The 18,717-nt window shown below is 48.2% G+C and overlaps 1 protein-coding gene across 1 annotated transcript in view; it reads left to right on the top strand.

Moving 5' to 3' along the window:
- LOC138756972 (transcription factor COE3-like) overlaps nucleotides 1–18,717 on the top strand; it is a 462,275-nt gene that overhangs the window by 376,670 nt on the left and 66,888 nt on the right. Inside the window, exons 9-10 of the mRNA XM_069923497.1 lie at nucleotides 2,611–2,741; nucleotides 4,738–4,864. Of these exons, the coding sequence (XP_069779598.1) occupies nucleotides 2,611–2,741; nucleotides 4,738–4,864 (258 nt within the window). The remainder of the gene's footprint in view (nucleotides 1–2,610; nucleotides 2,742–4,737; nucleotides 4,865–18,717) is intronic.

Genomic DNA, 18,717 nt, shown 5'->3' with positions numbered 1-18,717 from the left:
CAATCTCCACAGACGGCAATCTACGCATGTATTCCCAATCTTTCTTTCTTTTCTTCTTTGGCTTGGCTTCACGGACGAAGATTTATGGAGGGGGTAAATGTCCACATCAGCTGCAGGCTCGTTTGTGGCTGACAAGTCCGATGCAGGACAGGCAGACACGGTTGCAGCAGTTGCAGGGGAAAATTGGTTGGTTGGGGTTGGGTGTTGGGTTTTTCCTCCTTTGCAAATGGCATTGGGTCCAACAAAACACAATACAGGTAGACCCCGACTTACATTTATTTAAAATGGATTCTGATCATTGTAACTTTGAAATATCGTAAGTGGGACCATCTTAAGTCGGGATCTGTCTATACAGGAGTTGGAATGTTATTGTAGGGTTCTATAAGACAGTGGTGAGGCCAAATCTGGAGGATTGTGTGGAGTTCTGGTTGCCCAACTATGGGAAGGATATCAGTCAGAATGAAAGATTGCAGAGAAGATTTACTAGGAGGTTGTCGGGTCTTCAGGAGTCGAGTTACAGGGAAAGATTAAACACGTTAGGACTTTATTCCTTGGATCGTAGAAGAATGAGGGAAGATTTGATAGAGGTTTACAAAATTATGAGGGGTATAGACAGGGTAAATGAGAGTAGGCTCTGTCCACTTAGATCAGGAGAGATAAATAAAAGAGGACATGGCTTTAGGGTGAAAGGGGAAAGGTTCAGGGACAACTTTAGGGGGAAACTTCTTCTCAGAGAGTGGTGGGAGTGTGGAATGAGTAAATGCGGGCTCACTCTTACATTTTAAGAATTAGAAAGATACATGGATGGGAGAGGTTTGGAGGGTTATGGAAGGGGTGAAGGTCAATGGGACCAGTGAAATGATGTTTTGGCACAGACTAGAAGGGCTAAGTGGCCTGTTTTCTGTGTTGTAGTGTTCCGTGGTTCTATGGTCATTATAGTCTCTTCTTCTCCAGGGAGTCCATCCTGTTCTTGTAGAAACTCTGATCTCAGTAACATCCTTGTGAATCTTTTCCACACCCTTTCCAGAGGAACATTGGATACTGGCATCTTCAGCAAACTACGAGCTGCTAGAGAACCCCCCAGTGGGTCAGGACCATCCATGGATAAAATGGTTCATCAACACTTCAGGGTTTCAGATCAATGACTTTTAGTGGTCTCACAAAGAACCTCGACACAAAATGTTGACAGCTCTTTTCTCCCCATGGATGTGTCTTATCCACTGAGCTCCTCCTGCAGATCATTGCTTAATTTGTACTCAATGTCCTGACCCATTAAGATAGACATGCCAAAAACTTTCTCCCCTACCTTAACTAACCGTGCCACCACTTTCAGGGAGCTTTGCGCTTGCCTCTGTATGTCTCTCGCACTTGCATACATCGCAGGTGAGAGTATTTTTGCTTGACCAGCGTACATCTTCCAAAATAAGTGGAACACCTTGAAGGTTCATGTGCACTGACCATCCTGACGAGACCTCACTTGGGGGATTGTGAGAAATTTTTGGGCTCGTCATTTAAGAAAGGATGCACTGGCCTTGGAGGGAGTTCAAAGGGCTTTAACAAGATAATTCTGGAAATGGAAAGGTTATCATATGAGGAACATATGTCCTGTACTTGTCCTGTACTTGTTGGAATTTAGGAGAATAGGAGGCATCTCATTGAAACATTTCAAATGTTGAAAGGCATGGACAGAGCAGATGAAGAAAGGAGGGAGAATCTAAGACAAGAGGGCACAACCAGGATTAAAGGTTGTCCGCTTGGAACAGAGATGCGGAGGAATTTCTTTAGCCAGAGGACGGTAAATCTGTCAAATTTCTTGCAGAAGTGTTTAAGACTGCAATTGAGAGATTCTTGATCATCCAGGATCATCAAAAGATATGGGGAGAAGGCTGGGCAATGGGGCTGAGTGGGAACATGGATCACCTCATGATTGAATGCCGGGGCAGGCTCGATGGTCTGAACAGCCTATTTCTGCTCCTTTGTCCATTGGTTTTATGATCTTATTGCCACTTCAAGTGTGTGAACACTGTGCCCGATAGAACTGTGAAGCAGAAAGACAATACTGGTTGAATCTGGCAACTTACCACCATTTTCTCAAAGGTTGATTGGGAATGGGAACCATCAATATCCAGATGCCAACAAGGAATGTGAGGGTAGGACAGACTGGAAAAAGATGGAGGAATCTCCTCTTGTTCCTATCTAGTGTGTTTAGAGATAAAACACGGTTACAGGCCCTTCTGGGCCATGAGTTTACGACGCCCCAAGACACTAATTGGCCTTGTAATCCCATATGCCTTTTCAATGTAGGAGGAAACTGGAACACCCGGAGGAAACTGATAAGGACATGGAGTGGGAGCAGGGGAAGTACAAACTCCCTGCAGGCAGCACCGGATTCCAACCGGGGTCGCTGGCGCTGGAATTGCGTTCCACTAAATACTATGCTAACCAAGCAACCTTTATCAAGAAGGACACCAGAGAGAGATTGGTGTCTAGTAGCTGGTTTCAGAGGGCAATGCATGAGGTTGGAGATTCTGCAGTGGGGCAGGTTTGTTGGCATATTTGCAGGTGTCTCCAGGGGTGCTAAGCAATTCTGTCTTTTCTCTCGCAAAGCAGCCACTCCATGCATCAAGGCAATTAGCCCCAGTGAAGGATGGACTACAGGAGGAGCCACTGTCATCATTATTGGAGACAGCTTCTTTGATGGATTACAAGTTGTGTTTGGAACAATGCTGGTCTGGAGCGAGGTACGTGCTTACTTCTCCCAACAGAAGGGGCGGCACGGTTAGTGTAGCAGTTAATGCAACGCTGTTGCAGCACCAGCGACCAGATCCTGGGTTCGGAACCCACACTTTCTGTAAGGAGTTTGCACCCTCTCCCCATGTCTGCGTGGGTTTTCCCCCCGGATTCCTCCCACCGTTCAAAACGAACCAGGGGTTGTAGGTCAACTGGGTGTAATGGGTAAACACGGGCTCATCGGCCAGAAAGGATCAGTTACCGAACAGTATAAATTTTTTTAAATATTAATTTTTTTTTAAATTAAAGAACGCAAAAGAGCCCCAGATGAGGGAGTATCCACATGCAATATGGAGGTTCTCTCCCATTTTACCAAAGATGGCATGGTTAGGGTTGAGTTTGCACTAATACAACACCAGCGACCAGGGTTCAAATCCAGAAATTTGTCCGTTCTCCCTGTGACCCGTGGGTTTTCTCCAGGTCCTGTGGTTTCCTCCCACACTTCAAAAATGTATGAGCGGTTGTAGGTTAATTAGTCAGCATGGGTTCATGGGCAAGAGGAGGTGTTAAGCTCCTGTACATTTAAATTAAAAATCTAATGTGTGTCGCCAATTTTCAAATGAAGGAACACATCTTTCTCTAGCTATTCCTATTCTTTTCCATGCTCCCTCAGTCTTTTCCCAAGGAGTGAGGGTGGGGAGGGAGAATGGATGATCTCTTCCCTTTTCTTCTCGAAAGCTTCTGGCAAGCGAGGTGCCCAACCCCACTGGGGTTGCAGAAGCAGGTTTTTTTTGTTTCGCATTAAAGTCTCCAGACTCTGTGTGTAATAGCCAAACGTGCTGGAGATACACAGCAGGTCACCCCAATGTTACAGGAAGTAAGGGGTAACCAATGTTCATGGCCAAAATGTTGGGGGCTTCCGATGGATGCTGAGTTTCTCCAGTAAATTTGGGTATTGCATTTTGTGGAACTCCACTTTGTGACAGTATTTTGCAGTTTTGGTGTATAGATTAGGCAGAAGTGTCTTTGTTTAACCACTTGCCACAATCCCAACTTGGTCTTTGCCCCTGACTCTCTGCTCCTTCCTGATCACTGTCCCTTCTCACCCTTCCCTCAGCCAATCAGCACCCCTGTTCCCCACTCCACCTCTTCTTCTCCATCCCCTGCTCCCCAGCCTTTCTTCCACCACTTCTCCCCTCCACACTCTTTGGTCCTTCCTTTTTCCTCTCCCTCTTCTCCTCCTTCTTCCCTCTTTCCCTTCCCTTTCTCCTCCACCCTCCACCTCTCCCTCCATGTCCCTCCTCTACCTACTCCCACTAGTTCCCCTTCACTCCAACCACTTCACACCCTTCTCTTGAACCCTACCCTTCCCTTCCCCATCACCTCTCATCTTGCCTTCTTCCCCAGACCCCCTTCCTATTCCACTTTGCCCCCTACCCCTGTCCCACACTGGCCATCCAAGTCCATCGCCATCTCATAAATCCAAGTAGAATTTGGAGGGAATGTAGGGAGAATGAAATGGGATTGGTACAAATTGGTCATCAATGATCAGCTCCGTTGACTGAAGGACCTAGCAACATGTTGTATGATAAGAGTCACTGAGTTACACAGCACAGGAACAGATCCTTCGGCCCAACTTTCTCTTGCCTATCTGCTTTAATCCCATTTGCTTGTGTTATTCCCATATCTCCTAAAACCTTTCCAATCCATATACTGATCCAAATTTCTCATAAACCTAATTATCTCCACCTCTACCACTTTTCCTGGAAGCTTGTACCATATGTGAATTCTCTGAGTCTCTGGTGATTCCTTTAAATCTCTCCTTGACTTTGGAGGTCAATCTGAGCTCCCTGCTCCTCTCTCCCTCGTAGAGTGACCGGTTGTTGGGAGTCTAGGCGATGATGCAGGGAGTCTGTGATTGGATGAGGGTGCTGGGTCGTGACGAAGCCTGCCTTCGAACTTCACCTTCAACCTTTCTCTCCCTCTCTCTCTCTTTCTGTCCCTCAGCTGATCACGCCTCACGCCATCCGTGTGCAGACGCCACCGCGGCACATTCCGGGCGTGGTGGAGGTCACCCTGTCCTACAAGTCCAAGCAGTTCTGCAAAGGAGCACCTGGGAGGTTCGTCTACACAGGTCAGTGTTGAGCCCTCTGGCTCTCTCTCTATGGGAGGGCATAGTTGGCATAATGGTTAGAACACCAGCAATCAGGACTGGGGTTAGAATCCCGCACTGTCTGTAAGGAGTTTGTACAGCTTCTCCCACCATTCGAAAAGTACCAAGGGTGTGGCTTAATCGGGTGTAAATTGGCCGGCACAGACTCGTGGTTCAAAATGGCTGGTTACCGTGCTGCCTGTCTAAATTTAAATTTAAAATTAAAATGTAGCCCTGCACACAGTGGGAGTGTGGAGTGCTTGCTGCTGCGTTCCATCAGGCATGGGAGAGATATGAGGGCTATGTATGGACTGAGTTCAGGCCAGCGAGACAAGATAAGAAACAACGTTTTGCACAGACTAGAGTGACCGAGGTGGCCTGTTTCTGTTCTGTAATTGGTCTATGTTTCCATGGTTCTAGACATGACTCCACTTACAGTTAGAGCAGCATGATCACCTCATTACAGGAAGGATGTGGAAGCTATGGAGAGGGTGCAGAGGAGATTTACCAGGATGTTACCTGGATTGGAAAACAAATGTTACAAGGCAAGGTTAGTAGAGCTGGGACTTTTCTCTTTGGAGCGTAGAAGGTTAAGATGAGATGATAGAAGTCTACAAGATTATAAGAAGCATAGATAAGGTGGACGGCCAGCACTTATTTCCTAGGACACGGTCAACAAACACCAGGGGACGTATGCCAAAATTAAGGGAAGGAAGTTTAGGGGAGACATCAGGAGCCTGGTTCTGACCCTGAGCTGGTCTTCTACTTCTCCGGAGTCTGCAACCCCTTGTGGCTGCTGCCAATCATTGGGCCCAGACCCCACAGTCACATGATTTTAAAACAAGCCACCATCGGCTCCTTTAACAGGCCATTTAAAGCCTGCACAGAGCCGACAGCAGTCAGACTGGGTGGTTGGACCCCCTTGGGTAGTGCTGTGGCTTGGGTCCCCGCTCTCCGCAAGTCCACACCAAATAGAGTTGGCAAGTGACCCTGAAACATTATGCAGATAAGGAAGGGAAACAGCAGAGAGTTCTGTCAGAGACACCGTTGTTCTCCTCACCTTCTCCATAACCTGTTGTTCAGCAGTGCCCATAACCAACCCCGCCCCCCAACTCTGTGTGCAAGGCCTTTTAGGAACTCTGTTCGCCTTCACATGGTTGGACATGGCTCCTGGTTCCCAGAAGCCAGTTGCCAGCAGCCTGTGGCCCAGCGAGGGGCCTGAAACTGCAGAGAGCACTCGGAACTCATTTACATCCATTGTTATCTCAGAGCAACCTCCATTTTGCGTATTGAATTCTGGTGGATGGTTCAAGCACTATAACTATTCAACTGGGAAGACCTGCCGTAGCAGTCTCGCAGAGCCTTGCTATGGCCATAGGTAAGCCTGTGCTTACTGTTTGTCGGAGATACAGAAGAAACTGCAGACGCTGGAATCTGGAGGAACGGCACATTCCGCAGGAGGAACTGTCGAGGAGCGTCAGCGGGAGAGGAAAAAAAAATGGTCGAGGTTGTGGTCCAGAATCCTGCGTCAGGGTGGAGAGCGAGGAGGAGAGGGAGCTGGTGCCATGAGAACAGGGTGGGTGAGGGAAGGACAACCTTTGCCCGCAGAGGGTTGTGGGTATATGGAAGGAGATGCCAGAGGAAGTGATGAGGGCCGGTATTATTATGCCGTTTAAAAGACAGGTAGATGGATGAGAAACATATAGAGGGATATGGACAAGAAAATGGGATGAGCTTAAATGGGTAACTCGATTGTCATGGATGACTAAGGCCAAAGGGCCTGTTTCTATGCGGAATGGCTGTGACTCTGTGTGGTGGGAACCTCTGCCACTCAAGTCATACTGGAAATATAGCATTGAAACAGTGAGTCAAGCAACATTAGTGGGAGTAAAAGAATGGTTTTGTCCTTCGGAAGCATACTTTAAATTTAAATTTTAAATTTAGACATACAGCATGGAACAGGCCCTTCTGGCCCATGAGCCCGTGGCGCCCAATTACACCTAATTGGCCTACAGCTCCCAGTACATTTTTGAATGGTGGGAGGAAACCAGAGCCCCTGGGAAAAACCCACACAGACACAGGGAGAATGTCTTAACTCCTTGCAGACAGGTTCGAACCCCGGTACTGATCACTGGAGCTGTAACAGCGTCGCGCTAACTGCTAAGCTGACCATGCCCCACTCCCCCACTGATGCTGTTCCTTCCCGTTGTGTTCAGCTTCAGATTGCAGTGACTGGCGTACACCGAAATGCGAGAGAAAGTCAGTATCCTGACCTGCTGAGTTTCTCCAACATTTCTGTGCATTGCCCTCGACCCCAGGATTGTCCTGTTCAACTGAGTGGAATAGAAAAGTCTGCAGATGCTGTGACTGTAGTCAAAATTCCTCCAGCATTTTGGCAGTTTATTGTGCTAGGACAGACTCCGATGGTGGTTCTGGAGTAGTTACGGTTAGGGACATAACAGGAAAGTTCAAGAACCCGATAAGTGTTGGAAAGAAACTCTTTCTCAACCTGAAGGTGTTGGATCTTAGGGGCTCAGGCCCGAAGCGTCATTCATACCTTCCTGCCCCTTTCCACTCCCTCCACCTTCCTCCCCCCCATGAAAGTGTTTTTACCAGGATTGTTATTCTGAAGAGGGCGCAGAAAATCATCGAGGACTCCCCTTCCACCCCTTCTCTCAACTGCTCCCATCGGGGAAGAGATCCGGGAGGATCAGAGCCAGCGCCACCAGGCTGAGGAACAGCTTCTTCCCACGGGCCATGAGAATGGTGAACGACCAAAGCAACTGTTCCCACTGACCCTCCGAGACTCTCACTTTTACGAAGCAATATTTATTTGTATATTTGAATACTTTCCTGCATATATATTGATGCACAATCAATTACACAAAGACTGAAGTTACTGGAACTGAAGGCTTTTATTAGCAAGAGATGGGCAGCGTCCCTCATGTTGTTGGCTCACACTGACCCGGGCTCGAACAGGGGGATAAAGGGGAGGAGTCATGAGCCGGCCAGTGAGAGCAGGGTCAAACATAAAAGGTCATGTCATTGACATACACAATAGTGGTTTCACCACATTCAACCCCTCTTTTTAAAAAGTCCTGGGTGGGGAGTGTGGAGCTCATAATCTGTTTGGCAGCCTTATTCAGCATTGTGACTGGTGTGCCCCCGTCCGGGAGTCTGTAGTGTCTCTATCAGTTGTGGTTGCTCCATCTCAGTTGGCCCAGTCGGGGTGCTTGATTGAGCCGGGGGAGGTGGTGGGCGCATGCTTGTCGGCTGGGTTGGCCGAGGTGGTGGGGGTAGGGATCTGAGGCCATGCAGAGCTTGGGGTGGGGGGGATACCTGTTGGCTGGTTGAATGGGGAGGTTCAGATGCTCCCGTGTGTGCCAGTTCCCGAATGGATACTGTGCCCTCGCATCTGTCCGGGAATGCAATGTAGGTGTACCGTGGGTTCGTTTGGAGCAGCTGGACCCTCTTGACCATAGAGTCGGACTTATGGGTCATCGCGTGCTTGCGAAGTAGGACGGGCCCGGAGAATGTCAGCCAGGTGGACAGGGCGGTTCCTGATGCCGATCTCCTGGGGAACATAAAGAGTCTCTCGTGAGGTGTCTCGTTGGTGGCTGTACACAGGAGGGACCGAGTAGCGTGGAGGGCCTCTGGGAAGACTTCATACCATTGTGGGATGGGGAGGCCCTTGGACTTTAAGGTCAGTAGTACTGCCTTCCAGATCATGCTGTTCTCCTGCTCCACCTGGCCATTCCCTTTGGGGTCGTAGCTGGTGGTTCAGCTTGAGGCGATGCCCTTGGACAGCAAATATTGACGCAGCTCATTGCTCATGAAGGATGAACCCCTATCACTGTGGATGTAGCAGGAGTATCTGAAATGGTGAACAGGTTGTTCGGAGCCTTTATGACAGTGGCTGCGTTCATGTCCGGGCAGGGGTTGACAAAGGGGAACCGTGACTACTCAACAATGATGGTGATGAAATACACGTTGCAGTTCATGGAGGGTGGTGTCCTTTAAAGTCCATACTCAGACATTCAAAGGGACGAGTGGCCTTGATCAGGTGTGACCTGCCGGGCTGGTAGAAGTGAGGTTTGCCTTCCACACAGACTTGACAATTTTTGGTCAGCGTCTTGATGTCCCTCAGTCGAGTGGGGGAGATTACGGGCCTTAATGAAGTGGAAAAAAAAATAGGTGACCCTGGGATGGCAGAGACCATCATGCAGTGCCTGAAATGGGTCCATCTGAGCACTGGCTCCTGTCCCTCAAGACAGGACAGTACAGTACGTCATAGTTAGAGGTGGAGAACTCAATCCTCCAGCTCGGAATTGTATTGTTTTTGATTTTACCCCACTACTGGTTGTTAAACATGAAGGCCAGTCAGTCAGCAGGGTAAAATGCTTACTGGCGAGGTAATGTCTCCAATGCCATACTGTTTCAACAATAACTTGGGCCTCTTTCTCAATGGAGGAGTACCGAATCTCGGGGCCCTGGAGGGGGCACAAAGAAAAAACGCCACGAGCCTGCCCACCTGGTTAAGAGTGGCGGCCAGGGCAAAGTCCGATGCATTGTTCTCCACCTGGAATGTGATAGTTTCGTCCACTGTGCGCATTGTGGCCTTTGCGATGTCAGCTTCGATATGGTCAATTGCCTAGCGAGCTTCAGTGGCAGGGGGAAAATACTGGCCCTGATGAAGGGATGGGCCTTCTCCACATAACTGGGAACCTACTGAGCATAATAAGAGACATCTTTACAGGGCCTGGAAGAAGTGGGGGATGGAAGTTCTAACAGGAGTGCATGCAGTCAGGGTTGGGGCTAATGGCTCCATTCACCACAAAGCAGCCTAGTATAACCAGGTGACGTGTGCTGAAGACACACTTCCCTGTCTTATATGTCAGATTGAGGCGTTTCATGATGTGGAGGAATTTTTGGAGATTTTCGCCATGGTCCTGTTGGTCATGGCCACAGATGGTGATGTTATCAAGGTAGGGGTAAATAGCTCGCAACTCGTGTTCATCCACTATTTGGTCCATCTCCCTTTGGAAAACAGACACCCCATTCGTGACTCCAAAAGGGATTCTGTGAAAATGCTCCAGTCGACCATCTGCCTCCAAAGCAGTGTAATGTCAGTCCTCAGGGGTGAATGGGGAGCTGGTGATAGGCAGACTTAAGGTTTATGGTTGAGAACACCCTGTATTGGGTGATCTGGTTCACCACTTCGGAAATGTGGGGTAGAGAGTATGCGTCCAGCCGGGTAAACCTGTTGATGGTCTGGGAATATTCTATGACCATCTGGTGTTTCTCCCCACTTTTCACTACCATGACTTGGGCTCTCCCGAGGCTCGTACTCTGCTCTATCATTCCGCCGGCGAGGAGGCAATGGACTTAATAAATGCCCTGTCTCCAGCACTATCATCGACTTTTAGTGGCGACGGACTTACAGTCCGGGATGAGGTTAGCAAATAAGGGGGGGGAGGGTGTGAATCCGGAGCGTGGAGAGACCGCATATCAGCTGTGATGATTTGGTTTAGGGCTGTTTGTCGGCCACGTAGTGAGGGAGGGGTGGGCGGTCCACATACTGTCCGTTACAGACTGTGAGGGGAGGGTGGTTCCTGTTGTACTCCATGGTGACGCTCTTTAAATTGCACTGGAAGTCTAACCCCCAATAAGACAGGTGTGCAGAGCTGTGGAAGTACTAGGAGCTTGACGTCACGGTACACCGTGCCTCAGATAGTCAGTGTCATGGTACAACTGCCACGAACTTTGGCCGATTTGGATTGGGAGGCTCGGGAGACACTTTCCCTCTTGGGTTGCACCCCGAAGGAGTAGTGCTGAACAGTGTTTGAATGAATGAAACTCACCGTGCTCCCACTTCGAATAGGGAGGCAGTGGGGTGGCCTTTTACCTCGACATCCATAATGGTTGGTGTGGTCTGCGTTGATCCAGGGATACTGATGTCAGCGTCAGCTCATTATGTGAGGAGTTCCATTGGCTGCCGGCAGTCTGATAAGATGGCGGCTCCACAAGGCCCGATCATCGTTCGCCGGATTAGAAGAGGGGGAAGACAGAGTGATCTCCGTGGCATGCACGCGCAGGTGTTCCAGGTCATTGAAAGTGGCGGCGGAAGTGACTGCTCTAAAGATGGCAGCCCACGTGGCGCTGCTGGGCTTGGAGACTTTGCTTGGACTTACACACCTTCGAAAAGTGTCCCTTCTTCCCGCAGATGGCGTCCTTGGCAGGGCAGCATTTCCTCGGGTGCTTCCCCTGCCTGCAGAAGTAGAACTTTGGGTGGTTGCTAACAGCTGCAGAGTGTGGTGATATGTAATGACACCACTAGGTCACCAGGGGTCATCCCAGTGACCTTGTCTATAAAGCAGTCCAGAGCGACAGTCTGGCCTTCCAGGTTCGTCTTGCAGAGACAAGACCTCTTAGTGTACATATTAGTTTATTAAAGCTGTCTTATACTCGCACTGCTGGTGTGATTATTGTCAGTACACGGAGGTCAGCTTGGATCGGGCGGGGGGGGTGGTTTGCGGTGCCTGTGTCCCCCACAAGGCTGGTGCGTGTTCGCTGGAGAAGAATCCTGTGCTATGGATGGCTACTTCCAGGCTGTTTGCCGGTTCGATGGTTTGAGGTTGGCTCAGTCTTTTCTGCTCGAGTAGCCTCTGCCTCTCATAATCAGAGCGGACGCCTGCTATACTGGGGACTCTGATCAGCGGCTCTATGACACTCACAGCCTGGCAGTGGCAGTCCCTTGTGAGCTCCTGCAGGGCCCTGAAAAAGTAATTGAGTACTTCCCCAGTCACTACCTGCATGAGTGGAGCACATGCCGCGCATAGACTTCATTCACCTCTTCTTTGCACTGGTCTTTCAGGGTATCCATGGCTTCTCCGTAGGTCTGGTAGTCCTGGACTCGGTTGTGCCCAATGTATGAAAATAGCCGATGGAGCTCGTCTTCATCGTCCAGCTTCAGAGGCCGCGAGGAATCTTTCGAAACAGCGGTGCCAGAGCACAAATTTGTTGGCTGCTTCGGGTTCTCTCGGGTCAGTCTCTAGGCGGTCCAGCTTCAAGTATTTGTCAATGTTCCAAAGAAACAAAGTCTTGTTAATCAAATTGATGCACAATCAATTACGCGAAGACTGAAGTTACTGGAACTGAAGGCTTTTATTCGCAAGAGGTGGAGAGCATCCCTTGTGTTGTTGGCTCACACTGAGCCAGGCTTGAACTGGGGGCATGACAACTTTTTGGGGGGGATAAAGGGGAGGAGTCACGAGCCAGCCAGTGAGAGCGGGGTCAAACATAAAAGGCCATGTCATTTGCATACAATAGTGGTTTCACATCAGTAACGTTGTCTATATGTGTGTTATGTCCAGTTGTATGTCTGTCTGTTTTGCACCGAGGACTGGAGAAATCTGTTTCATCAGGTTGTTCTTATGCAAATAGATGACAATAAACACAAATTGACTTGACTATATATCTTTAACTCCTGTGGACGCTGTGTGACCTGCTGGGTTCCTCCAGCGTTTTTGTTTTTCCCCTTTTTCACCTAAACCCTCCTGTGTGACTCTGGGAATATGGTAAACTCTGCTTCCCCACGAACTGTGCTGTTTCTGATTGGTAGATTCCAGTGCATTCAAACCAATCAATAAACACTTTCCTATTTCATCACAAGATCATTGTGAAGAGCGAGAAGGAGGCGGGGGGGATGGGGAATTGGGAGCACGATTGACCTTTAACCCCAAATGCATTACTTAGCTGATATGAAGATGGATTTATCTGATTCAACCCAAACATATGTTGCAAGCACTCTGAGGTAATTGGTATTGATTTTCCAAGGGTCCTTTCACGAGCTGCTGAACAGACGATTACACAAAGGAGATAATGCAGTTGTGTTTTGTAATATTCTATTTCAAAGACCTTACAGAGCAATAAATTAACAGCTCTGCTGCGAAACCTCTCTGCCCAAGCAGGGTTCCACAAGGTCCTTGCAGATCAATGTGTTGACGCAATTCTCTTGCAATTGATTGAACAGGGGGAACCTTGTGTGTGTGGAATTTCTGAAGTGCTGGATGGGTCATTTCAGGTGAAGTAGTGGCATGGTGGCGAGGTTAACAAGCTGCTGTCCCAAGGATTAGATCACTCACCTGCAGAACCTTGCTATGGAAACGGAGAATTTAATCATGTAGGGCAGTGGTTTTTAAAGTGCCCCCCCTAATCTCACATTCCACCTTAAGCAATCCCGATGCTGTCAGTGTTCTGTGATTAAAAGGGGATTGTTTAAGGTGGGATGTGAGTGGGAAGAAAATGTTTGAAAACCTCTGTTTTTAATCGTCCCTCATTGACTCGTTATGTGCACGGTTTCATAACTCCAAAGGAAATGGGCCAATGATAATTTTTCTCAAGCAAAATATTTAAGTAACAATTGGGTCTACAAGTGGTATTTTTAAAAATTCTGATCTTATTGAAAGCTCTGTGGCGAGAAGGAGGATGAGAGGTCATTTGATAGAGTTCCTCAAGATTCTGAGGGGTATGGATAGGGTAGACAACCAGAGCCTTTTTTCCCCCAAGGCTCTGAGCATCCGTACAAAGTGAAGGGAGGAAACTTTAGGGGAGAAATCAGGGGTAAGGTTTTTACGCAGAGAGTTATCGGTGCCTGGAGAAGCGGTGGTGGAGGCTGAAACATTAGAACAGAGGTTCTCAACCTTTCTCTTCCCACTCACATCCCACTTTAAGTAATCCCTGTGTCATCAGTGCTCTGTGATTAGTAAGGGATTGCTTAAGGTGTGATGTGAGTGGTAAGGGAAAGGTTGAGAACCTCTGTTCTAATGTTCTAGCCTCCACCACCGCTTCTCCAGGCACCGATAACTCTCCGCGTAAAAACCTTACCCCTGATTTCTCCCCTAACGATTCCTCCCTTCACTTTGTACGGATGCTCAAAGCCTTGTCACTGCTCTAGACCCATAACCACTTACAGGACAGAACAGGCCAGTTTGGCCCTACTAGTCCCACTGACCAGCACCCAATTGTTACTGAAATATTTGAGAAAAATTGTCCTTGCCCCATTTCCTTTGGAGTTCTGAAACCGTGCACATAACGAGTCAATGAGGGATGAATAAAACAGTACTTTTCAAACTTTTTCTTTCCACCCACATCCTCCCTTGAGCAATCCCTTACTAATCACAAAGCCCTGATGGCATAGGGAATACTTAAAGTGATATGTGAGTGGAAAGGAAAGGGTAGAGAACTGCATTAGAACATAGAACACGACAGCAAAGTACAGGCTCTTTAGCCCTCGATGTTGTGCCAACCTATATATTCCTACACCCCAAAAAACTAAACCTTTCCTACCTCGTAACCTTCTATTTTTCTTTCATCGATGTGCCTGTCCCTTAATGCCCCTATTTCAAACTCCACCTGTACCCCAGCAAGGCATTCCAGGCACCCACAATCTCTGCATAAAAAAACTTGCCCCTGATGACTCCCCTAAACTTTCCTCCCTTCACTTTGTACAGATGTCCTCTGGTATTTGCTAATAGGGGACATTGAAGAGACTCTTAGGCAGGACCATGGATGAAAGAGAAATAGATGGTAATGAGGGAGGAAGGGTTTAGATTTTTTTATTTTTATTAGATATATATAGGTCAGCACAACATCTAGGACTGTCCTGTAGTTTTCTATGTTCTATCGGTGACTGTGGGAATTTTGCTATGATGAGGGTTTATTTATATCCTTTTGGGGAGGGAAATCTGCTCTACTCACTGGTTCTGGACCAGAGGTGACTCCAATTGACTAACATGGTTGACATTGAAGTGCCTCCTGCTCTCAAATACCATTATACAATAATTGCCAACCTTGCCTGTGAGAGGACAAGCAACAAGCAGGGCACTGTCCAAAATGTTGGCAAAGTATTTTCATTTCCATCCACGGTTGCGGTCCGACCCACTGAGTTCCTTCTGCTTGGCTGAAGTTGCAGGTTTTAGGCGCACGATTCACAACGATTTAACTCAACACCCTGCACAAGATGCTGGAAAAACTCAGCAGGTCAGCCAGCGTCCATAGGCCCCGCTGGCATTCCCCTGTAAGTCTCCCTCCCTTCCCCTCCCCCAACCCTCACTCCCCACCTTCTTATTTCTCTCGGTTTATGGATTCTTATACAACTCCAGTTTTGTCGACAGCACAACAGCTCAACTCATCCATGCTGTCCAAGCAGCCTCTCCAAATTAGATCCCTTTTACTTGCATTTGAACTAAACATCTCCTGCCCTTATCCCTGTCTCAGTGTCTTCCTTCATATGATGGAGTGACAAAAATGGGACTGAGCCACAAAATAAGAGGCCCAGCCCTGTAAAACTGAGTGCAGGGAAATCTCTTTTCTCAGAAAGTAATGAATCTCTGGAATTTCCTGCTCCCTGGGTGTGCTAGAGACCAGATCACTTGATGTGTTTCAGGTGGAGATAAATAAATATTTGATAAATGGCCGAGATGATCACTGGGGTCTCCCTTTCCTCTATTGACAACATTTTCCAGGAGCGTTCCTTAAACAGGGCTTATTATCGAGGCCCATTCCATCACGATATCTTTGACTCACTTCCATTAGGGCTGCTAGGTTGGGAAATAGTTCATTCATGCAGGCTGAGAGATTGATGAACGATAGATATCCTGTAACACAGGTAATATGTGTGTGTGTGTGTGTGTGTGTGTGTGTGTGTGTGTGTGTGTGTGTGTGTGTGTGTGTGTGTGTGTGTGTGTGTGTGTGTGTGTGTGTGTGTGTGTTTGTCTGTGTCTGTGTGTCTAATAACCGTGGCAGCTCCAGTCTTCGTGTAGGGCTCGCCAGTGGGATCTGTCAGCTCCTGCAGCTTCTAGTTCTCTTGCCTGGATGCCACAGTAGCGTAGGGTTTCCTTCACAGTGTCTTTATAGTGCTTATGTACATGACCTTGAGCTGTATTTCCAGTCTTCAGTTCACCACGGAGCATATGGTGGTCGCCCATTCTGATGACGTGTCCCACCCACCGCATCTAGGACTCAATGCTGGTGGTCTTCCAGATTGGACAGTCCTGCCAAGGACGGAACAGAGGCTGTGTATGTAAAATGTGTGCAGTTATTTGATGTGATGTCAGTGCAGAGTCCAGGTCTCACATCCATATTGGAGAAGAGGGATGACCACAGCTCTATAGACTTCCAGCTTTGTGGAGATGCGGTCGTTGTGTTGATTGAGCCCTCTGGTACGCAGCCTCCCCAGAGCCTGTCTGGCTGGCCTTGCTGATCCTGGAGTCGATTTCTTTGTCCAAAGACCCATCACTCGAGATGATGCACCCCAAGTATTTGAAGCTGTTTACGTTTTTCAGCTGGATGTCGTCAACAGTGATTTTTTTTGCTTCTATATTGTTGGGGTTTGGCAGAGACTGATGGAGAACTTCAGTCTTGTTCAGGTTGGTGGTCAGGCCAAAGAGCTTAGCAGCACCTGTGAACTTGTTCAGCATTAACTGTAGATCACTACCTTTGTGCACCAAGAGCACCGTCATCAGAAATGACTAGTCACTTCATTAGTGCATTCAAGCAGAGAGAGCCGTCCAATGTACCTGATTTACACTCCCTCCTCCAGACCTTGGACAGCACGTGACAACTTGCAGGCAAAGGACAGATTGAACAAGACTGGGCTAGTAACAGCCCTGCTTTTACCCCATTAGAAATGGCAAATGCAGCTGATGTATCACCACAGCAGAGGACCGGTCCCGTAGTTCCGTCAAGGAGCCAGCTGAATCATTTTTATGAATTTCCTTGGGCATCCGTAATGACTCAGGATAATCCAGAGAGCCTCTCTGTTTCCAGTTTATCAGTTCGATGAAGACAGAGTAAAGAGGCTTGTTCTGCTCGATGCATTTCTTCCGTTATCTCCCGTCAAATATCACGTGCATTGTACTCCATTCTGGCTGAAAGCCACACTGTGCCTCTGGGAGATTCTTTTCCGAGACAGTGACGTCTGTTCAGGAGGATGGGGTGAAAATCTTGCCTGCAATGGACAGGAGTGAGATTCCCCCTGTAGTTTCAGCAATTTGATTTGCTTCCCTTATTTTTGTAGAGAGTCATGATGAGGGCATCACGGAAGTTGTCAGGCATCTCCTCTGTGGTCCAGATGTCTTCCAGGGTGTTGTGTGTGTGTGTGTGTGTGTGTGTGTGTGTGTGTGTGTGTGTGTGTGTGTGTGTGTGTGTGTGTGTGTGTGTGTGTGTGTTGTGTGTTGTGTGTGTGTGTGTGTGTGTTTGTGTGGGTGTGGGTGTGTGTGGGTGTGTGTATGTGTGTGTGTGTGTGTGTGGGGGTGTGTGGGTGTGGGTGTGTGTGGGTGTGTGTGTGTGTGTGGGTGTTGTGTGTGTGTGGGTGTTGTGTGTGTGTGTGTGTGTGGGGGGGTGTGTGGGTGTGTGTGTGTGGGTGTGGGTGTGTGTGGGTGTGTGTATGTGTGTGTGTGTGTGTTTGTGTGGGTGTGTGTGGGTGTGCGCGCGCATATATCAATAGATTGCCATCGTCAGTGGTCTGCTCTAACCTCTGATGGTGTGGCCTGCTGACACACCATTCACCAGTCTGTCTCATCCTTCGAGAACTCGCCATTAAATTTTTTCAATTATATCTTTAAGCATGTATGTGATACTGTGTATTGTGCGTGTATGTGTGCGCGCTGTGGGACGGAGAAACGCTGTTTCATCTGGTCCGACGATAATAAATTTGAACTAGAAAGTTTGAGGCTTTGAGGGTTGAGTGGAACTGGCACAGAAGTGGAGTTAAGGGCCGCAGAGACCGCCCATGAACACAATGAATGGTGGGGCCTGCTTAGAGTGGCCAAGCGGCTGAATCCCAGTTTCTTGCATTCATGTACCTTCGTACAGAACTGAAAATTCCTTGGTCTTTCAATGACATGTTTTGTTGGCTGAAAACCTTGGATCAAATTGTTTGTCTCTGAATGACTCAGGAACATTCCGAAATAGAAGCAGAAAATGATGGAGACATGGAGTCTGGCAGCCTCTATGGAGGAAGAAAATTCACAGCGAATGCTTCCATAAAATTGCATAAAGTTAGCAGGAATTAAACATGTAAGCTTGATAAAACAAACCTTTAGGCACAAGGACTGTTTCTTTCCAGCTGTCATCAGACTTGTCACGGCTGTACGACGCGGCCTCATACCTGTGCATGTTTTGCGTAGAGCTGGTCGCCGCTGGTGACTCACCAGAGAGGTCAGGAGCCCAAATGTGCATGGCTGTACAGCCATGGCAGACTCTTAAATGGCCCTCTCAGCGTAAAAAGATGATGCCCCTGCCCTGTACTTTTCTCTTTACCTTGCACTTTATCTTTGAATCACAGCACCCTGCACTTTTGTCTCATTATTAAGTGCGGGTTGACTTTCCTGGAGAACATGCTAAGCAAAGCTTCTCACTGCATCTCGGTGCACATGCCAATAATTTTTAAATTTAATTTAATCCAGACTTAAAGCACAGGAACAGGTCTTTCGGCCTGCGAGCCCCGTGCCACCCAATTAACCTGTAACCCCGATACATTTTGAAGGGTGGGAAGAGACCGAAGGAAACCCACGCAGACACGGGGAGAACGTAAGAAGTCCTTACAGACAGCGGTGGGTTCGAATATTACTGGGGCTATAACAGCATCCCGCTAACCGTGCCGGGCAGAAACAAGAAAGAAATTGAACATGTTGGTGGAAGGGGGAAGGGGTGGAGAAAATGAAGAGGATCCCTTTGACAACGCATCCAAGGGTGACTGAATGATGAAAGTAGTTGCGGAGTCTGCTGCGGAAGTTGAAACATTTCCTTGCTGCGTGACTCCAATTCCAGTT

The sequence above is a fragment of the Narcine bancroftii genome, chromosome 3 (assembly GCF_036971445.1).
Source record: "Narcine bancroftii isolate sNarBan1 chromosome 3, sNarBan1.hap1, whole genome shotgun sequence".
Classification (NCBI taxonomy): Eukaryota; Metazoa; Chordata; class Chondrichthyes; order Torpediniformes; family Narcinidae; genus Narcine; species Narcine bancroftii.
The sequence above is the reverse complement of the archived record's forward strand: the minus strand, read 5'-3'. Positions and strand labels throughout refer to the sequence as shown.